The sequence below is a fragment of the Caretta caretta genome, chromosome 5 (genome assembly GCF_965140235.1).
Source record: "Caretta caretta isolate rCarCar2 chromosome 5, rCarCar1.hap1, whole genome shotgun sequence".
Taxonomy (NCBI): Eukaryota; Metazoa; Chordata; order Testudines; family Cheloniidae; genus Caretta; species Caretta caretta.
Genome location: NC_134210.1, coordinates 74,116,288 through 74,143,464, shown reverse-complemented (window position 1 = coordinate 74,143,464; position 27,177 = coordinate 74,116,288). Strand labels below are relative to the sequence as shown.

Here is a 27,177-nt window from a genome sequence, read left to right as displayed (position 1 = left end):
GTAGGAGCGCGCCGCCCGCGCGCCAGAGCAAAGCCCCGCCCTGTGGAGCCCTGCCCCTAGTCCGTGTTCCTGAGACCCCGACGGAGCGCGCGTAACCCCCCTCCCCGAAGAAGGGAGCCGTGCTGGCCTCCGAGATGGCGGCCGTGGCAACGGCGTCCGGGCAGCAGCAGGTAAAGGCCCCGCCGGCAGCGCCGTTCCCGCCGGGCGGCGATGAGAGCGCGCCTCGGGGCAGTGACTTCGCTGCGGCTCATCCTTGTCAAAGGGATTCTGGGCTGTTCCCTGCTTCCCCCGGCGGGGAGAGAGCCCAGGGAGGGAGGCCGGCCCCGCTAACGCGGGGAGGCTCCGAACGGGCCCTGTGTCTGCCAGAGAAACGCTGCTGCGGCCCAGACCGTGTCCGGGGCCGCCCCTGGACCCCGCTCGCCCGCCGTAGCTGGGGCGCGTGCAGTCGTGGGGGTGGGGGGCGGCGCTGCGGTCACAGCAGTTACCGGACATTCTGTGACGTCAGGGAGCGCCTCCTGCCGTCCCGGCCCCTGCCCAGCTCGCGGCCGCCACAGTGACACCCCCTCCCCCATCCCCCCACCGTCCCCGCCCTGCGCCCCGGGGCGGGGGCCGCAGAGCGGCCGGCGAGTGGCGAAAATTGTCAGATGACCCCCCCCCCCCCCCAAAAAAAATCCAGGCTTTCGCAGGTTTTGTGCTGGGACCGGAGCTGTGCCAGAACCCCTCCCCCCATCAGTGCTGCACCCCAAATCAGTCCGCACTTCTGCGCCTTTCCATTGCGCTTTCCCTCCAAAGTACCTGGCCCAGCTGAGGGCCTAAAGAAGAGCCCTGTGGGGGCACTGGGAAGCTTGTCTCTCACCAACAGAAATCCGCCTGATAAAAGCTGTTGCCTCACCCACCCTGTCTCCAATATCCTGGGACCCACTTGGCTACAGCAACGCTGTATATAGCCAGTTCAATCTGCTCTGGAACTTTTCTGCCCTGTTACGTGATTGTCCTGTTGTTCATCACGCTGATATTACATGCCCCAGTGATAGGCTCTTTAGAAGTACCTAAGTCAGTGGTCCCCAAACTTTTAACAGTTGTGCCACCCCTTACTGCTGTGTGTCCCCCCCGTGAGGCCAGGAGCAAAGCTGTAGCTTGGGGGGAGGGCAGACAGGAGTAAGGGGGCTACAGCTGGGAGCTGGGCTGGGGCCCAGAAGGGAGCCACAGCCAGGGCTGAGGCTGGGAGCAGAGTCAGGGGCAGGAAGGGGCCAAGGCCGGGGGGAGGAGGGGTGGAGGCTGGGAGCCACGGCTGGGGCAGAGCTGGGGCTGTTTGGCCTGGCTACCCTGAATGTTCCTTAGTGCCCCCCTAGGGAGAACATAAGAATGGCCATACTCGGTCAGACCAAAGGTCCATCCAGCCCAGTATCCTGTCTACTAACAGTGGCCAATACCAGGTGCTCCAGAGGGAGTGAACCTAACAGGTAATGATCAAGTGATCTCTCTCCTGCCATCCATCTCCACCTTCTGACAAACAGAGGCTAGGGACACCTTTCCTTACCCATCCTCGCTAATAGCCATTAATGGACTTAACCTCCATGAATTTATCCAGTTCTCTTTTAAACCCTGTTATAGTCCTAGCCTTCACAACCTCCTCAGGCAAGGAGTTCCACAGGTTGACTGTGCGCTGAGTGAAGAAGAACTTCCTTTTATTTGTTTTAAACCTGCTACCCATCAATTTCATTTGGTGGCCCCTAGTTCTTATATTATGGGAACAAGTAAATAACTTTTCCTTATTCACTTTCTCCACACCACTCATGATTTTATATACCTCTCTCATATCCCCCCTTAGTCTCCTCTTTTCCAAGCTGAAAAGTCCTAGCCTATTTAGTCTCTCCTCTCATGGGACCCGTTCCAAACCCCTAATCATTTTAGTTGCCCTTTTCTGAACGTTTTCTTATGCCAGTATATCTTTTTTGAGATGAGGGGACCACATCTGTACACAGTATTCAAGATGTGGGCGTACCATGGATTTATATAAGGGCAATAAGATATTCTCTGTCTTATTCTCTATCCCTTTTTTAATGATTCCTAACATCCTGTTTGCTTTTTTGACTACCGCTGCACACTGCATGGATGTCTTCAGAGAGGCGGCCTCCACGCTGATCTAAGTTGTATTTAGTCTTGTAGCAGTGTTAGTCCCAGGATATTAGAAGACAAGGTGACAATATCTATTATTGGACCAACTTCTGTGTTTGGCCCAATAGAAGATATTACTTCACCCACCTCATCTCGAGAAGTTCCTAAAGTATGTGATTGAAGGTTAGTTCTTGGTTTCATCTTGTGTTCTGCAGGGTTTTTCCGGTACGATGTCCTGTGTTGTTGGCTTCCAACTGATAATCCTAACTCTGTATCTCCACTCCAGCATTTGGATAATATAATGTAACTGACAGAACTGCAGGATTCCCACAGGTGTCATGTAGGTTTTTAACTCTACAGAGATCAGAATCTCAGTGGTTGCTGAGTGACTGACTGTGGCATGATGAATAAAAGTCAAGCTGGGTTCTTCCACTGCATGATCACAGTAATAAGAGTACTGCTGACTAAATTATGCCACCTGGGACTCCAATACCATCTCATGGTCTTCCAAACTGATCAAATTTGATATGCAATCACGGAGGCATAATAAACATGGTACTCCATGATGTCATTTTTTATAGTTTCTGAAGAGTGACCTCTTTAAATATATCATGGACATGGCAAACTTCAGTTCAAAGTGCTTAAAAAACAAAGCTGCAATCTAAGTAGACATAGAAAATGCTTCGTTTAAAAATCCAGTTATGACATAGTTTGCCCTTGTATATGCTGGCTGGCCAAACCCTTTTATAATCCACTTTGATTACAGAGTGTAAACTTTTTGCTTGAGCATGGGTGCTTTAAATAAACATGGTTAGATAATGATCAAGGAGCTGAATTTATTTTAACTTTTGTTTGTCTTCAGCTTGTGATGATGCATTAGCATTCCATGCCGAAGTTCATCTCAGCATGTAATGTTTTTGTTGATATTTATTTTTATAGTATCAACAATTCATTAAGCACTTTACAGATCGATATAAGGATAGCATTCCTCCTCCAAGGCACACTCTAAATAGAGAAAATATTGGTGAAGGAAATAGGGGATGAAAGATTGCAAGCAGATCAAAGCCAGTAAGCAGTCTGTTTAGTACACACCTTATTATTTCCATTTTTTTCCAGTTTGTATTTGTCCAGTAGAAAAAAATGTGGCAACCCTAATACACAGAATGCGGGGCATTTCTACTAATGTGATGCTAGTTCAGATGCTCCAATAAATAACTCTTTAGCTGGAGTAGTCAGATTAATTCAACTGTGCAGCAGAGGAGACATTTATTCTCTATATGGCTTAATAAGCTCCCAGCCAAATAGTCAAGTTTTCTTCCAGTTGCAGTGGTCATGGGGGTTCGATTCTCCTCACCCTCCCATTGAGAAGTCATTAACTTTTAAGGATGACTTTTCCTGTAGAGAACTCCTAATGCTTGTTAACCTGTTACACTGTGCTGATTTTAGGTAGGCTTAGTCTAAGGGGGGAAAATGCTTATTCAGTCACTGATCTTGGAATACTACTGAACCTGCCTATGTAAGAGCTAAGGGCCCTTATCTTTACAGCCATTACTCAAATTTAGGTATCGCTTTGTCAGGTTGTCTATTAACTTAAATGGGATTACCCACATCAATGTTTCTCAACATTCTTATTTATTAGTATTGCACTAGCGCCTAGGAGCCCCAGTCATGGGCCAAGACCCTATTGTGCTAGGTACAAACAGAGAACAAAGATAGTCCCCTCCCCAAAGAGTTTACAATCTAAGTATAAAACAAGAGACAACAAGTGAAACAGATGGGTAGGGGGCACCAAGAAACAATGAGACAATGCTGGCCAGCATGATAGACAGTGGTCTTAGCACATCAGCAGCCTAACTGTTGTCAACCTTTTTGTAGGCCGTGAGTGAGGATTGCAAAACTGCACACTAAATTACTAGTAGCTATGATATCAAGAATATCCAGGGTTTTAAAAAAAAAAAATTTGGATGGGCTGTTAAACCTCATGCCTCGGGATTTAAGCCAATCCCCAATGATTGGAGGGATAAGACCAGGAAGAGACCGGGGGGAGGGTTATTCCACATTTGTGTACTGTGAGATTCTTGCATTTTCCTCTGAAGCATCTGGTACTGGTCACTGTCAGAGAGGATACTAGATGGACCCTGGGTCTGATCCAGAGTGGCAGTTCCTATTACAGACAACTACTGTTTAATTGTAGTGATATAACATTGTATTATTGTTCTTTTTAAGAGCATATTACAGATACAATTCCCAATTCACCACTGCATTACATCAGCTTTACACTGGTGTAATTCCACTAAAATCAGTTGAGTTACACAACTGAACAGTTGAGTTCAGTGTAAAACTGAAGTAACACAGTAGTAAATCACGTCCACAGTATGTGTTTGTCTTTTAGCTACCGTGTTACTGATAATGAATAATTGTTTAAAGATACAAGACTAATTTCTCTTAATAAAGAATGCCTTCTTTTGTGTTCTGTACAGAGTGACTGCTCTTTCAGTACTCTAGATTCCGGTCAACACTTTCAGTTTCAGAACTGGATGATTAAAGCTGATCAAACTAAGAAAGCTGAATTCATAAGAACAGCAGAAAAACTAAAAAATCAGTAAGTTAAAGAATATAACCATAAACACATTCTGCATGGTATTGCTCTGGGTGACAGCTTTTGAGGTGATTTAAGATTAGTACTTGTGACTATCAGCAGGGGTTACAGAACTCTGAGCTGCTGTGTTAACCCTCTCAGCCTCAGCAAGTGAGAGCTTTGCTGCTGCTAAGCTGTGTGTCAAGTTCCGGACACACCAGCTTGTCTACCTTTCCAGCAAACTCTTCAAGACTCTGCCAGTCCAAACTTTACATAGCAGTTAACAGTCAGTGAACTCCAGTTCCCAAGTTCCTCAGAGACATCTTTCTGTAGTGCACAGCCTCTACTTACTGTAACTCACAAAATCGTATCCGTTTTGCTGCTCCTTTAAAGAGACAATACACAGCAGGTTATTAACTTAAGTGGGGTTGGCAAATCCTTAATCCTATCACAGCACTGAGTTGGATTATAGTAAAAGTAAAGTAACTTTATCCACTATGAGGTTTAAGTGATACCAAATATAAGGATAGACATGGTTACACACAAAAGTAAGGTTTTAGTTTTAGAAGCATATTCTAACTTAACTAACTAGAGTCTTGGTTGAAGTAGATTTCTCAGCTGTAGCCAGTTTCCAGAGACTTTCAAGCCCCTTTCAACCCTCCACTTTTCTCGGATGTACAAGAGCTTTAGTCTTTTGTATCTGCCCAGTAAAGGATATCAAAATGGCTCTCTGTCCTTGCTTATATCTTCCAAAGTTATCTTTGTTTTTAGACTCAGGAAGCCCTCCTTGGGGACTCCAGGAGGCCTGCTGTGTCCACCAGGCAGCTGATGCCATGTTAATTTTTGAAGTCTGTTGCCCCCGTCAAGATAGTTTAGAGGATATCTCCCTGTGACCTACCAGGATACAGTCCAGCCTAATGATTAGCTGTCACCCCTGCCCTCTAACCTGGGGTACCTTTTACAATGCTTTGCTTCTGTAGCCTCCAGCCTGGTCTGCTCACAAACAGCCTCCAACATGCTAGTCACTCCCAGTTATGTCTGTGTGCTGCAGCCAGCGAGCCATACCTTGGCTCTTACTAGTTTTGGTCATACTGCTGTGTGACCCCAAGACACTCCCAGTCTTGGATTTTCCCTCAGAATGTCCTCTACTGCCCACCCTTCTCCTGGACAATACCAGTTTATATGAAGTCCATTACTTCTTTAGTAGAAATACTATAATATGCACGCAACTTGCCACTCCAAATGGAGTTTCCCAGACACTTCAATTTAAACCCACTGGATTAGATAAAACAATAAAATAGTTTATTAACTACAGAGATTTTGAGTGAGTACAAGTGACAAGGCATAAAAATCAGAAATGGTTACGAGAAAAATAAAGATAAAATACAACTGCTGCCTAACTTAACAAACTATGTTAAAGTCAGAGCAAAGTTTCCTCACCACATGCTTTTTGCAGTCTTACTGACCAAACTTCTTAGGTCAGGACCGCTTCTCCCAAAATCCAATGAATGCTTCAGGTGCATGAATGCAATGGGCAGGTGGAGGAGCAGGGGGGGATCTCAGAGTGTTTCTCTCTCCTTTTTATAGTTTCAGTCCCCCTCTTGAAAAACATTTCCAGCTAAGATTCAGGAGGCAAAGAGTCTCTGGGGAAGGATGTTCCCTACTGCTTTTCCTCACCTTTTTGAACTTCCTTTATCTCACTTTCCTGCTTGATGGCTGTTTACTGCATAAATGCAAATTAAGCAGAGCATACATTCCTTTGTTTGAGACAAACCTGTTTGCTAACCGCAGTTTGGAACATGTTAATAAAAAATGTTGTTAAAACCATACAGTGGAATCTTATACAGCAGAACCTCAGAGTTACGAACACCAGAGTTACGAACTAACCGGTCAACCACGCACCTCATTTGGAACTGTAAGTATGCAGCCAGGCAGCAGCATAGACAAAAGAAAAATGCAAATGCAGTATAGTACTGCGTTAAACATAAACTACTAAAAAAATTAAAGGAAAAGGAAAAAAAACTAACAAGGTAAAGAAACTGTTTCTGTGCTTGTTTTATTTAAATTAAGACTGTTAAAAGCAGCATTTTCTTCTGCATAGTAAAGCTTCAAAGCTGTATTAGGTCAATGTTCAGTTGTAAACTTTTGAAAGAATAACCATAATGTTTTTTTCAGAGTTATGATTCCATTTCATATTTACGAACAACTTCCATTCCCAAGATGTTTGTAACTTTGAGGTTCTACTGTAACTTCACATACAATGTTTCCACAGATATTTTACCAGGATAGTAATGACCAGAAAATTATAAGTTTTCAAATGATACCTCACAAGGCATACTTTGAGCAATGATTATTACAATAGTGTAGAATGTGGACACAGAGGTATGTTCTGTCATACTCCTCCACTGGCTAGTTTATTGACTTTGCCTTTTATGTAAATGTACTTACATTGTCTCTCCTTGCTCAATTTATACTGGAGACACTTTCAAGCAGGTGGGATCACATTCCTTTGTCTAGGGTGGAGTGACTTCAGCCTTACTTGCCAAACACATTTTAAAAACATATTTCCAACACATAGAATCATAGAATAGTAGGACTGGAAGGGACCTCAAGAGGTCTTCTAGTCCAGTTCCCTGCACTCAGGCAGGACTAAGTATTATCTCAATCATCTCTGACAGGTGTTTCTCTAGCCTGCTCTTAAGAATCTCCAATGATGGAGATTCCACAGGCTCCCTAGTCAATTTATTCCAGTGCTTAACTACCCTGACCGTAACTTTTTTCCTAATGTCCAGTGTAAAACGCCCTTGCTGCAATTTAAGCCCATTGCTTCTTGTCCTAAGAGATTAAAGAGAATAATTTATCTCCCTCTTGCTTGTAACAACCTTTTCTGTACTTGAAAACTGTTATCATGGTTGTCCCCCGCCCCCCCGCATCTTTCTCCAAACTAAACAAACCCCATTTTTTTCAATCTCCACTCATGGGTCATTTTTTCTAGACCTTTACTAATTTTTGTTGCGCTACTCTGGACTTTCTCCAGTTTGTCCACATCTTTCCTGAAATGTGGCACCCAGAACTGGACACATACTTCAGTTGAGGTCTAATCAGTGTGGAGTGGAAGAATGACTTCTTGTGTCTTGTTTACAACACTCCTGCTAATACATCCCAGAATGATATTTGCTTTTTTTGCAAGAGTATTACATTGTTGACCCATATTTAGCTGGTGATCCACTATGATCCCGTTCCGCAGTACTCCTTCCGAGGCAGTCATTTCCCATTTTGAATGCGTGCAACAGATTGTTCCTTCCTACGTGGAATATAGTAGAACCTCAGAGTTATGAACACCAGAGTTACGAACCGACCAGTCAACCACACACATCATTTGGAACCAGAAGTACACAATTAGGCAGCAGCAGAGATGGGGAAAAAAAGTAAATACAGTAGAGTACTGTATTAAATAAAAACTACTAAAGGATAAAGGGAAAGTAGCATTTTTCTTCTACGCAGTAAAGTTTCAAAGCTGTATTAAGTCAATGTTCAATTGTAAACTTTTGAAAGAACCATAATGTTTTGTTCAGAGTTACGAACATTTCAGAGTTAAAAACAACCTCCATTTCCAAGGTGTTCATAACTTTGAGGTTCCACTGTACTTTGCATTTGTCCTGATTGAATTTCATCCTATTTACTTTGGACCATTTCTCCAGTTTGTCCAGATCATTTTGAATTTTAATGCTATACTCCAAAACACTTGCAACCCCTCCCAGCTTGGCATCATCCGCTAACTTTATCAGTGTACTCTCTATGCCATTATCTAAGTCATTGAGGAAGATATTGAACAGAACCGGACCCAGAATTGATCCCTGCAGAACCCCACTTGATATGCCCTTTCATCTTGACGATGAATCACTGACAACTACTTTCTGGGAACAGTTTTCCAGCCAGTTCTGCACCCACCTTGTAGTAGCTCCATCTAGGTTGTATTTCCATCTAGGTTGTATTTCCCTAGTTTGTTTATGAGAAGGTCATGGGAGACAGACTAAAGTCAAGATACACTACATCTACCACTTCCCCTTTTAAGGCTTGTTATCCTGTCAAAGAAAGCTGTTAGGTTGGTTTGACATGATTTGTTCTTGATAAATTCATGCTGTTACTTACCACTTTATTATTTTCTAGGTGTTTTCAAATTGATTGCTTAATTATTTGCTGCATTATCTTTCTGGGTACAGAATTTAAGATGACAAGTCTGTAATTCTCCAGGTTGTCCTTATTTCCCTTTTTATAGATTGGCACTATATTTGCCCTTTTCCAGTCTTCTGGAATCTCACCCATCTTCCATGACTTTTCAAAGATAATCGCTGATGGCTCAGATATTTTCTCAGTCAGCTCCTTGAGTACTCTAGGATGTATTTCATCAGGCCCTGGTGACTAGAAAACATCTAATTTGTCTAAGTAATTTTTAACTTGTTCTTTCCCTTCACTGTCATTCATTAAGTTAATATCCAGTTGCTAGTAAACTTTTTGGTGGAAACTGAAACAAAAAAAGACATTTAGCACTTCTGCCATTTCCACATTTTCTGGTATTGTTTTCCCCTCCTCATTGAGTAACGGGTCTAATCCTGTCTTTGGCTTCCTCTTGCTTCTGCTGCATTTGTAGACTGTTTTCTTGCTGTCCATATTTATAATTTTTCACATACTACTGTACATATACCATGCAATAATATTAATGACCAGCATGTTACCAGTTTGCATATGATACCTTCCCTAACACTTTTTAAATACAGATTATGACAACAGTAAATTGGAATACAATCAGAATCAGCTGGTCACACTAGCTGAGGCTAATTGCTAGATACTAGGGAGCCCCTTGTCCTCTGGGCTTGGGGTGCTCTTAGGGTCAGAGTAGCCTAAAACAATAAGGGGATGCAGTTATTGTTGGAACTCTAAAAGTTGAACTACCTTAGCAGAAGCTATATTAAGAAGGTTTAATACTTAGGAATGTTTGTTGATAAATGAGGCTACTAAACAGACCTAAAAACCTTCATGAACTATGAGAGAGTTGCCCATTGTTCAAATTCACCAAGGGCCAAATTCTGATCATCTTAATTACACTGAGTAATCCATTGATCCCCAAGTCGTTCCACTGAAATCAAGGTACCAAGGTGCTACCCACTATGAGTAACGGTTTCGGACTCTGGGTGTAAGTATATTTTGTTACACCATTGACCACAGTAAAGAAACAAAAATTAGTTATGGATCTGTGTATTTAAAAATAAAAAAATGCCACTATCAAAGTTAGCAATTTCAAGCACCTTTAATATCTCTAAAACATCTCGTATCCACATTCCAATCACACTGTTGTTGCAGAGGCATTGGGAGCACATTACTTTGGAGCAAATCTGTCCATCTACATTACAGCTCCACCTATGTATGGAACTACATTAGTACAGTTCATCCTCCCTGCTCTCTTCCACCATGCTGTGCTCAGCCTTTCAGTGATAGCTCTTTGTAAGGGTTGCTGGCACTGCACTATGCACCTAGATCAGTTCTTATACATTTTTATAGTGTGAACCGCAGTCTTAGTCAACAAGATAATTTCTTTATTATCTCTGCCCTCATTCAAGATTACTTGGAAGACCTCCCCTTCCGTTGATGATCAAATAACAGCCTTGTGGCAACTACATCAATTTGTCACATAGACAAGTAATAATAGGGAGGTATTTAATGTATTTTTAGCTTCCTTTAATGTGATCCAGCAGGAGGACAGAGAAAAGAATTGTCATTGTGAAACCAGGCAGCTGACTGGGAAAGTGTTCCAAGGACTTTATTTGTCTACAGAATTTGGGAACTGCTATCCTAGATGACAACCATGTTAATTAATTTTTAATCTAGTGTCCTGCATACCAGAATTCATGCCCCAAAATGTATTTTAGTTTACCCCTGTGTTCTTCTTTCTTGGTTTAATCCATTCATTTCCTCAGAGAACATCCATTCTCTCCTTTTCAGTTGGTCCAAGAACAGTATAAATGTTTTTTTAGCAGGTTTCAGCTTTGCTGGGGAAACATCAGGAAAACTAAATAGGATGCTGAACACAAATAATATTGTGTTATTGTTTTTAAATGAAATATTAAACACTAAACATAAAATATAAATAGAACCCTACAGGAGTAGATTCCTTTGACTCTTCTATTTACAAAAATAGAAAAACAAAGTTAGAAAATAATAACCCTACAACTTAAAGATACCAACTGAAAAAAATAAAAACCTTGAAACAAACACATATTACTCTAGCCACTTACATAATTAATCTGGCCTGGGATTTGCAGCATTGTCTGGGAGCAGTTTTAGCAACAGCTTCAAGGCAGTAGACTTCCCCGCCTCTAACTAAATCTTAAATCCAAGCTTTCTATTTGCTTATTCTCAACCAACCACTTGTTTCCTTCCCTTCCATCCCCCGAGAGTACTGGTAAAACCCCTGACTGAGGTCTAACTCTTCTATTTGTGCAACCCTCATCACTGTAGTAGCTCAGCACCTCACAAACTTTAATATATTTATCCTCACAACACTCAAGTAGGGTAGGGAAGTACTGGTATCCCCATTTTACAAACTGGGAACTGAGGAACAGAGAAGCTAAATGATTTGCCAGGGTCACACAGGGAATCCGTGGTACAGCAGTAAATTGAACCCAGGTCTCCCAGTTCTTCGGCTAGTGCCCTAACCACTGGATAATCATGGCAGGGAATGTCAGAGGGGAGAGGGGGAAACAGGTTGGGCTCTACGTATGTAATGAGTTTCATCTGTTTCTCAGAACGCTTAGTCACACCCCTATGAGGCAGATAATGGATAAGTAAGGACCACTTCATCTACTACTGAAGTGTGGCCACTTCTGAGGAAGAAAGTGGCATCTAACAGTACATAGTCTATAAGGCTCATCAGATGCAGAATCTTGAGTGTAAAGAAGGTAGTTATAAATTGAGGGAGAAAGTGAGACAGTTTTAAAGGATGTGAAGGACCCGAAGGCCATTAGATATAAAATCACCATTTAGCATGATCTTTTTGAAGCGAAGAGCAGAAATGTACATCAGTCTGCCTTTGTTGAGTACCAGATTTCTAATTGCTTCTGTCAGACTTACTGTCTGGCCTGCACAAAGCAAAAATCTTGCAAAGGATGTTCCTGATTTTTTTAATTCATTGACATTTACCGATAAAAATCTAATCCTTCCAGGTCTTTCAAATCTAATCCTTCCAAGTGATAACACTCTAGTTACATGATAAATTAAAAGCAGCTATTCTGATTAATATTCCCTGTATTAAAGCCCAGTTTTTAAATTCTGTAACGATACACTTGTACAAAACTAACTTATTCAATCAAAAATAATGACCACTAGTTAGTCTAAGTAATTTCTAAATGGTAATGACTGTGCATTTATATTTTTAATTAATTTTCAAGTGATTTTAAAATATGATTTCAAAGCCAAGCAACTTTTTTTCCCCCAGACTTGTGAATATAGAAAAAGACAAAAATGGCCATCTCTACAGCAAGAAGAGTGATTGCAGGGTGGAATACAGCACACTGGAAGAACTGGAACATAAAATGACTAACAACAGGAAAGCTGAAAGTAGGATATTTGTTCCTTTCCTTGTCCACAGTCACACACTTAAGTGGTGTATTAGCTCATAGAACAAAGCAAATTCTGATACTGACCCATGAAAGTATTTTTGCTACTGTATATGTACTGTTTATAAGAGAGAGTGCGCTATAAAAACAGTATTGTGGAAGAGTCAAAAAGTATGAACCTAAATATAACAAGATTTAATCTAGCTTAGTTAATGTACAATAAACTTATGACAGCACCACAAAATAATCAAGGATTCTCAGTGTCTCCCACACTGATCACTTAAAAAGAAGTAGATCTTAGAATATTTCAGTGTCTGGATTTGCAGAAGCTTGAAGCATTGGAGGTGGGTCCTAGAGAATCCAGGCACTGAAATGTCCAGTTATTTATTCCAGGCCTGGTAAGGATAGACAACAGCATAAGAAGGTATGTTCGTTGCAGAGTGGCCTGCAGAAGCTGGTTCACACATTGAATGCTCCTGAAATAGAGGGAAACCATCATAGGGCCTAATCACATCAGCCACACTATCAAGAGGCTCGTTCACCTGTACACCTACCAGTGTGATATATGCCATCATGTGCCAGCAATGCCCCTCTGCCATGTACATTGGTCAAACTGGACAGTCTCTACGTAAAAGAATAAATGGACACAAATCAGACGTCAAGAATTATAACATTCAAAAACCAGTTGGAGAACACTTCAATCTCTTTGGTCACTCGATTACAGACCTAAAAGTTGCAATTCTTCAACAAGAAAAACTTCAAAAACAGACTCCTAAATTGGAATTAATTTGCAAACTGGATACAATTAACTTAGGCTTGACTAGAGACTGGGAGTGGATGGGTCCTTACACAAAGTAAAACTATTTCCCCATGTTTATTCCCCCCCTTCAACTCCCCGCTCTCCTGCTGGTAATAGCTCACCTTAAGTGATCACTCTCGTTACAGTGTGTATGGTAACACCCATTGTTTCATGTTCTTTGTGTATATAAATCTGCCCACTGTATTTTCCACTAAATGCATCCAATACATGAAGTGGAAATACTGAATACTCCAATAGTGAAGTGAGCTGTAGCTCACGAAAGCTTATGCTCAAATACATTTGTTAGTCTTTAAGGTGCCACAAGTACTCCTTTTTGTGAATACAGACTAACACGGCTGCTACTCTGAAACCTGTCATATTCATAAAAGACCTGATGTGTCATTCAGGGAAGGTGACACCATCACTGGACATAGGCATTTTCAAAAAGTCCCAAAACACAAAATCTTTAAATTATTTTTTGCACTCCCAAAGATGTGCTAGGTGTCTCACAAAATAAGTACAGACGCAGGGCTGTCCGTAGGCATATGCAACATATACATCTGCGTAGGGCACCTGAAAATTTGTGGCATCACTGGGTCTTAGTGTCCATCCACCCGGCTTTCCTATCCCTGTTCGACCCTTCCTGCAAGCTCTCACATCTGGCTGCTACAGCCTGGTGAGTCTTCCTCGGGAGGGGATCTAGTAGTTAAAAGTGAAAAAGTGTTCCAGCCTGCCAGACCTATTAACCCAACAATGAAACTGTTAAAGAGCCATTCAAGGGGTAATGAAGCTATTTAACAGGCATTTGCCAAACCCCAGGTATATACTGTCAGTTTCTGAATTTACTGACAAAAACAGTTGTGCATTACTGTAATATTTACTCAGAACATGTGTCTACAGGACCTTAGTTTAAAATTTGCTTTAAAAATATTTCATTAGTGAATTGGTGAAGATTATAAAATCACAACTCTAAAAAATCCTTGCATAGATTTTTAGATGCACAGTCATCTTTAGCCTTAAATGCTTGGATCTTCAGACATATAGTTTTTTAAATAAAAAAAAAAAAGTGCTTCCAAAGTCTTCCTGTCCTTTCTGTCCATCCCTTTCTCCCTTCCCCCCTCTCTCCCCAGCCCCCAATTGAAGAGAGCCTTTAAAGGGACAAAACTTCTTTTCTTCCAGATAGCTGGACAAAGAGTTTCCCTTTCATTACTTCTGACTATCTGATGAACTAGTTTTAAGAGAACCCTCCACCAAAATCATTACCTTAGTAAGATATAAAATCCTTTGTTATGCCTAAAATCTTTGGAAACATATTTTTTAAAGTTGGTGAAATTTCATAAACATATCTATTGTTATGGAGATCACAGAAAGTAAATTAGTGTTCCCTTTTTCTAAAAGCAATGAACATTGTTATGAACATTGTTATAAACCTCTGTGACTGGTTAATTTAAAATAATGTCTTTGTTTCAGTGAGTTAAATATGTAGTCATCTGGAATGATTACTTTATGAAGGCTTAAGAGTACGTTTAAAATATAAAATCAGCTTAGAAATACTGATTAAGAAAATGTAAAACAGAGGAGAGCTGCATCATGTATTCCATAATATTTAATGTTGTATTCAGCAGGACAGTTGACTACAACTTACTACAAAGTTTTTGCAAATAAATATCTGATAAACTTCAGAGCATATCAAAAAACCTGTGACTGACCTTTTTTATTCTCAAGTTTACTGCTTTTAATTAGGTACCTTCTGCATGTCCATTCTGCATGAGGGAGAGGGTATGGGGGGTCTCTGCAGGGAACTGTGACTCTCCACCACCATGAGACGGGCCGGGCATCTCGTTATCCTTTGCTGTCTCGTCCCTCCCCACCTGCCACCAGGCTGCGAGCTCGGGCTGCCGTCGGGCATAGGGGTGCCAGTTTAATAATACTGCATAGGGCCCCATAAATCCTAAGGACGGCCTGTAGAGATGCTCCCCGGGTTATGCAAGACCCAACTTACGCAAATCCGCACTTATGGAAAAAGTTCCGTAAGCTAGAAATAGGAGGGGTTGGTTTTTTGTTTTGTTTTGTTTTTGGTGTAATGGTCAGGTATGTGTTTCCGACTTACGCAAAATTCGAGTTACACAAGGCGTTCCGGAACGGAATGATTACGTAAGTCGGGGAGCATCTGTAGACACATTACATATTCCGAAGAGCATACAAACTAACATGACCTAAGATGTTAGGGTCTAACTAAACACACAAAGCAGGGAAAAGAAGGGCAAAGATAGCAATAAGATCATATTCCTCAGTAAAGTTAGTACACAGTTTGATGGTGCTGTTTTGTTTGTTAAGGATATCTATCCTCCCCTCCGCATTTTATAGGCTTTATGACAGAGGTGAGTAGGAGGGATTTGAATGGGGCAAGGGAAGTGTCTATTCAAACAGAGTCAGAACTGGTGTTCCCAGCACAAGGGGCAGAATGAAACAATGGATGGAGTTGCTTCTATGAGAAGATGATGAAGATGAATACTGACATTTTTGCTAGCATCATTGTTGGCATGGGAGGGTGCGTCAGAGAAGATGTGAAAGGTGTCCAGACCAGATATGTCGGGGCTACATGACTTTGTGGGTAAGGGCAAGAAATTTCAATTTGATGTATAATTAAACTTTTAACATGACTAATTAACTTATTTTTCTTCCACAGAAGCTAAAATCCAGCAACAACTAGCAAAAATACACAATAATGTTAAGAGACTTCAACAACAATTGAAAGATGTGAAGCCTACACCAGAATGTAAGTCTTGTTGATGAAGTTTGAAATACTTGCCTTTTATAGACAAAAGTTTTCTTGGATAATTGTGTTGCAGGGAAAGTCTCTGCTTGTGCCATCAGTGCAGGCTCTGGATGTCCTTTCTGCCTGTCCTTCTGTGAATCTGAGAAGGGAGGGGAGTGTCAGGAAAGGCTGGAGGCTACCTGAGATCATCTTTAAGTGGAACTCCTTATTTTCTGTTGGCACTGGCCTGGGACCCTGCAGCCTATTGGGGGTGGGGTACCTTCTGTGCTGAAGTTCATGTCCTTCTTCTTGAATTGTACTGTAATGCTAAGTGCAATGAGTATATTTTTGGGACTTAGATACAGTCGTGTGCCTCTCTTCCATCTGATGGCTGAGGACATTGAGCAAGGGCCATAGGGAATTACATTTTCAGGCCATCTGTACCAATATAAACTGGAATATTCTGTTGATAATGAATAAAGCACACTTCGGGGATTAGATAAGTGAAACACTTGGGGCACTGGTAATCAGAGAGCCATGCATTTGTAGCTTACTAGTTCACAAATGTAGCCCAGATTAGAGACCAAGATTTGTCTTCAGCTCAAGGTTTTGTGGCTTACATTAATTATGTTAAAAGAAAAGGAGTACTTGTGGCACCTTAGAGACTAACAAATTTATTTGCGCATAAGCTTTTGTGAGCTACAGCTCACTTCATCGGATGCATTCAGTGGAAAAAGGTATTATGCTTATGCTCAAATAAATTTGTTAATCTCTAAGGTGCCACAGTACTCCTTTTCTTTTTGTGAATACAGACTAACACGGCTGCTACTCTGAAACCATTAATTATGTTGTTGATCTAACTCAATTTCTATCTGCAAATGTCTGCATCTACCTTGGTCTCTCTGCTAAACTGTCAACAAGGATGCCAAGGATTGAAAAAACATGAATCTGAATGAAGGCCTTGTCTGATGAGAAATTGTACCAATTTAACTGACTGGGTTTTAAAAACAAAGCTAGTTAAATCAGTGAACTCCCTTGTGACCACAGGGGATAATCACTTTTTACTTGTTTGACTATAGTTAAGAACATAAGAACAGCCATACTGAGTCAGACCAATGGTCTATCTAGTCCAGTATTCTGTCTTCTGACAGTGGCCAATGCCAGGTGCTTCAAAGGGAATGAACAGAACAGGTAATAATCAAGTGATCTATCCTCTGTTGCCTATTCCCAGCTTCTGGCAAACAAAGGCTAGGGACACGTCAGAGCATGGTTTTGTATCCCTGCCCATCCTGGCTAATAGCCATTGATGGATCTATCCTCCATTAACTTATTTTAATCTTGGCCTTCACAACATGCTCTGGCAAAGAGTTCCACAGGTTGACTGTGTGTTGTGTGAAGAAGTACTATCCTATAACTTTCTTATTAAACAAAGCCTAAGAGTCTCACCCCTAGAGATGCTGTCTCCAAATCAAGACTGAGGCACATTGGCAGGGTAACATGAGAAAGCTGGTTCTTATGTTGGGAATCATTTCAAGATAATCCAGAATGGGCTCCTCTTACTCTGAAATAAGTGTGTCCACACAAGGGTTTCCACTGGGTTAATTAAATCAGTTACTCCTGAGGGAATTATGTGCCAAAAAATTAAAAATTATGTGCACGATTTTAAAATTCTGCAAATTTTATTTGTCAATAAATAAATGTGGCTTCAGCATGGCAGTGGGGAGCACAGGCCACTGGCTGCATTATGTTGGGAGATCACCCCGAAGCCCCTACCTCCCCCAGTACAGGGACTAGGCAGTGAGGCTGCATCTGACCCTAACACAGTGCGAGGTCTGGGCCTGCCCCAGAAACACCCCGGGGCTCTGCCCCTCTGTGCCAGGCGCACCAGGTGTGGGTAGGCAGGCTCAGCCCAGCAGGATCCAAGTGTGGAGGGACTTAGTGTGGTGGGATCCAGGTGTGGGGTGAGAGGTTTCTGTGTGAGGCAATCTGGGTGTGGCCAGCACAGTGGGAGATCTGGATGCACAGGGGCTTGTAGTGGGGGTTCCGGATGCAATGGGACTCTGCAGGGGATCCAGGTAATGGTGGTTGGGCTTCGTGGGGGGCAGGGTCTGGGTGTGGAGAGATGGGGCTGGCGGTTCAGGGGTCCAGGTGCTGGGGGAGCGGGGCTTGTCGGAGGGGTCCAGATGTAGGGGGCTAGGGCCTGTCAGGGTGAGGGTTCGATGGGCCTGCTTAATGGGGGAGCCCCAGCTGCTGCCAAGGGGATGCCGCATGCCAGGATCCTGCTTCCCCCTGATATTCCCCTATCCCCTTTTCTTCTCCCTCCCCCTCCCCCCTATTCCCACATTCCTCTCCCCCTGCCCTATTCCACCTCCCTTCCCTCCCCACTGCCTCCTCCACTCACCCCCCTTCCCTCATTTCCCCCACCATCACTTACCCAGCCCCATTGTGGGAACTCGCTGTTCCACAGAAAATAGGAAGGCTCCCAGAACACAGAAGGGGAGCACAACTTGTAGTAGGACCGAGGAGGCTGGGTTCAGCTGCAGAGTCAGTGGAGCCTGAGACCAGATGCAGCCTCAGAGCTGGGCTGCTCTGCATTTTCAGAAATGAGGAGGGAGGGGGGCAGTGGCACGTAACCCCATGTGCCCCCCATGCCTCACCTCTGTTTGGGGGGCAATTGCCCCCCCTCACCCCCAGATGCACACATGGGAAGCGTGCCGGCAGACCTGTATACCTGCTAGAAGTCCCACTGACTTCACCTGATACTCTCATATTTCCACTTTTCAAGACTCCATGAGTTTGTAAGGGCCCATCCTTGCACATCCAGTTGTAGGATTGGAAACTAAGGCTCTCAGTCACATTCTTTTCACCAGCATTAAGTTTCCTGGTAGAGAAGGATGAAGAAGAATAAAAGCATGTCTACTCCAAATAGAATACTCTAACAATACAAATAAAGAATTCCCTTGTATCATCAGTTATTTATTAATTCATTTTTATAGCATAGTTTCATTTCAGGAAATCCGATTTTACCTATATCCATATTTGTCACTAATTTTGTAAAAGATTGTTTTGCCCATTGGGGATGTGTATGAAGTAGAGGCTGTATGGGATGTATATGTTTTAAGTAGAAACTTCCTGCTTTGCTATATATCTTTATTCTTCATGTTAGTTTATTAAGAAATGTCACATTTTCTTGTGTCTAGCACAGTGGTTGGCAACCTGTGGCTCCAGAGCCACACACAACTCTTTGGCTGCCCCATTGCGGGCAACCGTTTCTTGAGGGCAACCGTTTCTTGAGGGCGAGGTGCAGACTCTGGCCGGGAGGCACTTACCACAGGCAGCTCACAGTCCGGCAGCGCAGCAGGGCTCTGGCCCCATGCCACTCCCAGAAGTGGCTGGCTGCTGGCATGTCTCTGCATGCCCCTTGGGGAGAAGGAGGCAGCGGGTCTCCGTGCGCTGCCCGCATCCGTAAGCCCTTCTTGTTTGAAAGGTTGCCGACTCCTGGTCTAGCATATAAAAGCTATATTAAGCTATAGGGAAACTGATATTTACTCCTCTTTCTGTTTTTTGTAGTTGTTGAAAAGCTCAGGGAAATGATGGAAGAAGCTGAAAATGCAATAAATGGTTTTAAACAAGAACAGCGACTAATGTATGTTTCTACATGCTTTTCAGTTCTTGAGATAACTGAAATCAGTTGCACAAAACCAAAATAAAACTTAACTTAAATGTATGGTATAAATCACTCTTCTCTTCCTTTTTTCCATCCTGTTTCTTTATTTCCTTTTTCTGTAATTAATCATTTAAGTAAACATCTATTCAAAGCAAACTTTTAAGACTAGTTTCAGAGTAGGAGCCGTGTTAGTCTGTATCCGTAAAAAGAAAAGGAGTACTTGTGGCTACAGCTGGATGAATCCGATGAAGTGAGCTGTAGCTCACAAAAGCTTATGCTCTAATAAATTTGTTAGTCTCTAAGGTGCCACAAGTACTCCTTTTCTTTTTAAGACTAGATTACCTATAGTAGTATCATGCAATATGGTAAAGGCATTCCAATAGTGGGGATCTGGATTAGATGAAACTGATTTTTAAAGGCACATTTTTTTTTTCTTTTCTATCTCCCTGCCTTCCCAATGGCATCAATATAGGAAAGGATTATGGTTGTTCGGGAGCCCAACTGTGCATTTCCATCTAGTTCTCTTTTAAGAGTAACCTTAACTCTGACTTTCCTGGGTTTATAATGCTTAGTTTGGGGATAATTACAAAATTTCTATACAGTAGAACCTCAGAGTTATGAACAACACCAGAGTTACAAACTGACCAGTCAGCCATACGCTTAATTTGGAACCTGAAGTACACAATCAGGTAGCAACAGAGACAACCCCTTCCCCCTCCCAAAAAAAGCAAATACAGCACAGTACTGTGTTAAATGTAAACTACTAAAAAGGAGGGAAAGTAGCATTTTTCTTCTGCATACTAAAATTTCAAAGCTGTAGTAAATCAATGTTCAGTTGTAAACTTTTGAAAGAACAACCATAACGTTTCGTTCACTGTTACGAACAACCTCCATTCCCGAGGTGTTTGTAAAACTGAGGTTCTACTGTAATTTATTTTACACTAAATTAGTGATACTTAATCTCAACTTTAGTCCCATTTTACCACAGTGTTTGTCTGGGAATTGAATAATAACAAAGTCTGTTTCAAGTGAACTCATGGGTATTGTCTGATCTTTTATTTAAAAATCAATGTTTGTTTATTTGTTTTTTTTACTTAGATATGAAGAGCTTATGAAGGCGGAGAAGACTGCTACTAATGAGCTCAGTGCCTTACAGAAAAAAATTGACACATGGGCACTGGGTAGTTCAGCCATAGAAAGAGTTTTCAAGTTGCCATCAGGTAAGATTCCAGTAGACAAAACACTGCAAAATCATCTACCTAAAGAAGTAATAGAATTTGAAAGGTTCCTTCAGCAAACAGGAGGACGACAAGGAGGCTGGGATGATTATGATCATCAACACTTTTTGAAAGTATGGACAAAACATAAAGGAAAGCCATCCTATATAGAAGAAGCCCTTGAGTTTCTCTCTAGAAGAACAAAAGAGGATATTCAACAGCATGAGACATGGTATCAAGAATTTCTGATTTTAGAGGAAAGAAAAAAAGAGGTAAGAGAATTTTAAGATTCAGAGTATGTTTGTATTTTAAAGAAGTGTATTTCTTAAAAGCCACACACGCTTTTCACCCTCTTCCATCCACCTCCAGCTATGATGGCAGACTGCTTTTTTCCTGCAGAAAACTAATTCTCTTTAAAATTTTCACTCTGCTGGTGGTGTTCTAAGGAATGATCAGCAGATGATGCTCTAAGCCAGGGGTCGGCAACCTGTGGCACGCATGCCAACGGTGGCATGCAAGCTGATTTTTAGTGGTACTGCCAGCCAGGGTCCTGGCCACCGGCCCCACTCAGCTTGCTGACAGCCTGGATGGACGGAACCCCGGGTCAGCAGCGGGCTGAGCGGGGCCGGCAGACGGGACTCCAGACTGGCAGCGGGCTGAGCGGCTCAGTGCACTGCTGGTCTGGGGTTCCATGTACCACACGCACTGCCAGTCTGGGGTTCTGTCTGCCGGCCCCTGCCAGCTGGAGTCCTGGCCTCCGGCCCCACTCAGCCCACTGCCGGTCCAGGGTTCCGTGCATCCAGACCAGCAGCGGGATGAGCGGGGCCAGCGGTCGGGACCCCAGACCAGTAGCATGGGCGGCAAACGGAACCCCAGACCAGCAGGGGGGTCCCCTGTAAATGTAAAATTTATTACTGGCACGTGAAACCTTAAATTAATGAAGACTTGGCACGCTACTTCTCAAAGGTTGCTGATCCCTGCTCTAAGCACATGTTGGAGTGCCGTGTGCAGTAGCTGAGCATATTACAATTAATCATGTTTACTGTAGGCGTATTTAAGAACCAACCAAAAATGGGGCCCCATTGTGCTAAACACTGTACAGAGTAGTAGACAGTCTCAGCCCCAAAGAACTTCCAGTCTAAATAGACAAGACAGATGTGGGGGGAGGACGGGGAGAGAAGGACTAGGACAGTTGCAACAAACCTTGGCTCCACTGGTTCTGAAAACAGACATTTGGAGGAGGGTCCTGGACCTAGGTCTCCTTCATGGTAATAGATAAGTTGGCATAAACATAGATTTATTTAAGAAAAAAGTTTGGTTTTACTTTTATATTTTATAAAAAATATAAAAAGAATTGAAAAATGTTTGCACAGTGAAAAACATCTGATTCTAGTTAACTAAGGAGCCTAATAATTATTCTACAGAATGTGAATGCCATAAAACTTTTTATATTCAAATTATTATAGATATTAAACTTCAAAAACTGTAGGATAGGTAGATAAATAGTTGTTTACACTTTATATGTGGTGAAACTAAGAGATAGTAAGCTACTTGCCAAGGTAAAAAGGCATCTATGTCAGAGATGGAATTACTGCTCTGGAGTTCTTATCTCCTAGTCTTCTCCTTAGATCGCACCTTTCTGCCCCCTGATTCTCTCCTTTGGAAATAATCCTTTCTTGGAAGAGTAAGATTTTATAAGAAGTACAGGAATTTTTTTCTTACTGTTCTTGTGCAGTCTATTGAAAAGTGGAAAATGAAGAAGGAACAAGAAAAACAAGAAATCTTAAAGCAGAAACAGAAGTCAGAGGAAATGCTCAAGACAGAAAATCTTCAACATGAAGCAGCTCAGAAGCAAAAAGCAGAGGAGGAAAGGAAAAAGCAACAAGCAGCAGTTGAAGAATGGAAAAGACATAAAGAAATAGAATTTACAATGAAACAAGCATCTCGACAGAAAGAGGAAGAAGAGAGAGAGAAAAAGCAGCAGAAGGAACGCCAGCGCCAGTTCCAATTGAAGCTACTGTTAGAAAAGTACACTCGGCAGAAGGAGGAACAGGAGGCGCTCCAAAGACTTGAAAAGGAGAAGAGGGAGGAGGCTGAAAGGGAAGAGAGGAAGAGAATTGCTGCAGAAAAAATTTCTAAGTTTCAAGAGCGAGTGAGTAGTCACATCCCTCACTTGTGTTTCAAAACTTCTGGATGTGTGGTACAGAGTAGACATAGTATTAGAATGTGTGGAAGACGAGGGAGTTGATTATCAATAACAATTATTTCAACTTTAAGAGCTCTTTTTGATTCACAAACTACATCTGTATGAAGATAGCTCTGTCTGTATCTTGGGAACAGCTCATCTTTTTGTCTGAAATAATGTTCTGTTGCTTTTCCTCAGTGTTCCAGTTCAGCAAGATACTTGAGCAAATGTTAAAGTACAAGAGTACTCCTGTTGCCTTCAGTGGGACTAATTAACTGTTTAAAGTTAGGTATATGCTTGAGTATATTCCTGAATCAGTGCCTAGGTGGGGGACCAGTCCATTGTCAATATTTGTTTTAATTACCATTTGTTTTCAAAAATGGAAATTATATCTTGCAAATATATAACAGTACAATATCAAGGGTTTGTTTCCAAAAGGTAAATTTCAGAAACTGGCCTTGTAATTGAATTGTGTGCCTGGGTTTTTTTTTTTTTTTTGTCCTGTACTCTGCCTGTGGTACACAAAGTTCAGAGTCTGGAGGACTGAAATGCTTTAGTCTTAACTACAATAATTGGGTTCCCGACAGTGGTATCTGAGTGAAATGTAATGGCCTGTGATGTACAGGTCTGACTGGATGATCAAATGGTCACTTCTGTGCTTAAAACAGTGTGAAATCTAGGACACATTTGGTTTCTAAAGCATTCAAAATAAATTCTGATCATATGAAAAGCCTGTTGGTACTTTAACATATTTTTCTTTTTGATTCCCAAAAGTGCTCAATATTTCATCCATGGTATATTTTTCAGGATCTTCATAAACTTGAACTAAAGATTCTAGGAAAGCAGGCAAAAGAAGAGGAAAAAATAGAAAAAGAAAAAAGACTGGCAAAGTTAAGAGAGAAGGTGACTAACATATTTACTGAATTGATTGGTTGATTTTTCGTGTTATAATCTGATGAAACATATCTTCATGCTTGTAATTTATTTTTTTAACAGCTTTATTCTTTCGGCTGCTTTCTTCTAAACGGCAATTATTTTTTCCTATCCAAATGACCCCTTACAGCTGAAGATTATTTTTTTGTCATGGCAAAATAATAAACAACCCACCTCAGAATGGGAAAAGTCTTGGCTTTTTATAGTGGAAAAAGCGCATAATTTTTGTTAAAAAGAACAACACACTTATTTTCCTTTTGAAATGTGTTTAAATAACTATCTTTAGTGGTTTAAAAACAGATAAAGATATCAAAACACACATGAACCAAGGCAAAAATTTTTAATTATGGATGCCTGAAGTTAAGCACCTGAATCCTTATTTAGGCACTTAAAATAAGTTGCTTGTTTTTCACAAATGTTGAGCATCCAGTAGCTGCTGCTCATTCTGTCAATTTATAGTGGACGTCAGTCTTCAGGGTTCCAATCCTGCACCTTTTTCCTGCACAAATTTTACTAAGAATTAAGAGAGGGGGAAAATATGTTAGACAGACTGTCCCTGCTCTTGTCCATAAGCACATGGAGCAAAAGCATCAATCCTGCAGTGAGCCCCATGTGGGCCAAAGACTCTTGTCACAAATGAGATTTATTGCATTTCTCGGAAGGACTATCATACAGGCACACTCCTACCTTCCTTATGCTGTTGATCTAGCCAATGTACTTATTTCTTGTGACAAATGGAAAGGCACTGTTTTTTCCTATTGTTAGCCGGTAATCGGGGTCTTACAAATTTTGTTCTGTTAGGAGAAATTGATAATGGAGTCCAAGTATTTCTTTGATGCAATCCTGTTTATTTACAAAGAATGTACACAAAGTCCAGTTTTCCTGAATGCACAAGGAATCAGACAGCAGGAAACAGTTTCTTTGGTCACAGTTCCAAGCTGTTTTCCAGCCAGCATTTTACCCAAAAGCGCTCTGTGTCTTTCTCATGGTCACATTATAAGTCCTCCTCTGACTCAGTATGGGGCTTCCTTGCTGTTTAATCTGTGTGCTGCTCTGCTGTTTCTTGCCGCATTACTCTCACACAGACCTACAGCTGCAATCTAATCAATCCCCTGTCCCTGCATTGTTTATCAGAAAGGCACCCACTCCTCCACCCCCCCCCGCCAAAAAAAAAAAAAGAGGAGGGACAAGGTGGGTGAGATACAAGTAAAAAAAAATTATCTGGCACTTTATCAACCAGAAAGCTCCATTAACTGGCATTTCTGATATCTCCCAGTACAAATCTTCAGTCTAATCACCTGGACTAGTATACTGCCCAGGAGGTTATGCAGTTGCACATTCTGCAGTCTATTTTTATGCAAAAGAGGTAGAAGACAAGTAAGCAAGTTGATACCAGGGATTTATTCAGAAAAGCAGCTTCCAGGGTAGCCTGAATGGGAGGCAGCTTCACACCCGGCAGCTTCACACCCAACAGCTTCAAGAGTTGATGTGACTGCCCAACTGTCCTTCCCTCTCCCCCTGCATAACAATGTATTGTTGACAGGTTGAAGTTCACGTAACCAGGGACCCATCTAGACTGTACAAACCTACCAAGGGTTGGGAGGAACGCACAAAAAAGATTGGACCAACAGATGTGCAGCCACTTTTACATATTCCACATAGGTAAGAAAAAGACTTCTATTTATACGTTTTTAAAATAGACTTAATAACCAGCTATTCATCCTTATTTTTTCCCATAGGGCTATCCCAACCTGGAGGCAAGGGGTATAGCTGAACATCTGCATATACAGGAAGATGAATTACATACAAATAAAGTTACCAACTGGGTCCTTAGAAATTTTCATAAAACTTTTTTATGTTATGAAGAATATTGTGTATTATTACATGGGTTTCAAGTTCTGACCATTTAATTTTTTGTCATGTTAGCAGTGTATTCATTATGGTATGTATTTGATAACTGGCATATCATTCACAATCCCATAAATTTGAAACTGAAATAACAGAATATAAAAAGGTGACTGTAGATAATGTCATGGAACAACAATTATATCAAAATTGCCATTCTTACACATTATTCTAAACCCTAGACCATATATAATATAGTCACTTGGGGAAACAATGGAAGAAATAGTATTTTTAATGAACAAAAATGCTGGGTCTCAGTTCCTTCATGTTTGCTCCTACATATCTGTGTCCATAATTAGCAACTTTTAAAAGATTGGGTTTTTTTATATTTGAACAAATAAGATGTCTCTCAATTGGATGGAGTGATAATAGAATGACTAATCTATGCAAACTTTTGTACTAGTGTTAATTTGACTTGGATATTGACAATGCTATTTGACAATTTGACAATGCTATTTTGCAAAATAAATATTTATTTTGTTTAGTTCTTGTTTTAGTAATGCTATTTTTGTTATGTGTAGTGCCTTTCATCCAAGAATCTCAAAATGCCCTACAAATGGTAGGTGTTCTCTCCATTTTATAGAAAGGGAAGTTGAAGAGCAGGGCAAGTGACTTGACCTGAGCCACACTGCTAGTTAATGCTGAAGCTGGGAATAGATCTTTGGTTTCCCACTGAAGTCAGTGGGAATTGTGCCTTGCTCAGCACTTCTTTTAAAAAAGAATCAGGCTGTGTAGGTGCCTGCATATGAACTTAGATTCATAACTGTAAAATCTTGCTCAAATCACTTTCTTTCTTCTCATTCCCTTCTGCTTTTTGGCTTTCCTCCTTCTTCCTTAAATCATACCCTGCACCTTTATAAGCTTCATTTTAGTACCCTGGCCCTTTATTTGGTCTTCCTATTAGTCACTAGTCATCTACCGTCTGAACCAGAATCTTTATTTGACTGGGAACATAGTAATTTATTCTCTGTATAAGACATGAGTAGCTGATATAGCCTTTTAAATCATAGGCTTTTACAGTGATTCAAATCCTATAAATAAGATAAGGCAATTAATGTATATAATATCCCACTTTGCAGTATAAAAACTTCAGTTACTTATTTTTCAGCAGTAAAATTTAAAAATTCCCTTTATAAGATGGCAAGCTTGTAGATCTTTTCCTTGACACTGCCTGCATTCATTCCTTACTCACACAAAAACTGGAAATCACCTCTGAAAACCTCTGTTTTTCATTTGATTTATACTGTACCATACCAAAATAGGTTTCAGAGTAACAGCCGCGTTAGTCTGTATTCGCAAAAAAAAAGGAGTACTTGTGGCACCTTAGAGACTAACCAATTTATTTGAGCATAAGCTTTCGTGAGCTACAGCTCACTTCATCGGATTGTGGCACCTTAGAGACTA

General features: G+C 41.3%; 1 protein-coding gene across 3 annotated transcripts; it reads left to right on the top strand.

Annotated features, from left to right (window-relative positions):
• The first annotated feature begins 1 nt into the window (after position 1).
• On the top strand, positions 2-26,257 carry CCDC112 (coiled-coil domain containing 112). Of its 3 annotated transcripts, none has more exons than XM_048849429.2 (11): positions 3-170; positions 2,334-2,458; positions 4,599-4,720; positions 12,189-12,310; positions 15,798-15,887; positions 19,437-19,512; positions 20,632-21,022; positions 22,486-22,902; positions 23,743-23,838; positions 25,412-25,530; positions 25,608-26,257. In XM_048849429.2, exons 3-11 carry the CDS (start codon positions 4,656-4,658, stop codon positions 25,636-25,638), a joined length of 1,407 nt encoding a protein of 468 aa, XP_048705386.2. In that variant the 5' UTR covers positions 3-170; positions 2,334-2,458; positions 4,599-4,655; the 3' UTR covers positions 25,639-26,257. The 3 variants fall into 3 exon arrangements, with proteins under 3 accessions (XP_048705383.2, XP_048705386.2, XP_048705385.2); XM_048849428.2 differs by lacking the exon at positions 2,334-2,458 and adding an exon at positions 2,126-2,301; XM_048849426.2 differs by lacking the exon at positions 2,334-2,458 and having other exon boundaries at positions 2-170.
• Positions 26,258-27,177: the final 920 nt, after the last annotated feature.

Excerpts from the sequence above, each read along its gene's own strand:
- CCDC112 (XM_048849426.2), top strand. The coding sequence starts at position 135 with ATGGCGGCCGTGGCAACGGCGTCCGGGCAGCAGCAG. Across the intron at positions 15,888-19,436 it reads TGTGAAGCCTACACCAGAAT|TTGTTGAAAAGCTCAGGGAA; the intron begins GTAAGTCTTGTT and ends TGTTTTTTGTAG. Across the intron at positions 23,839-25,411 it reads TGGCAAAGTTAAGAGAGAAG|GTTGAAGTTCACGTAACCAG; the intron begins GTGACTAACATA and ends TATTGTTGACAG.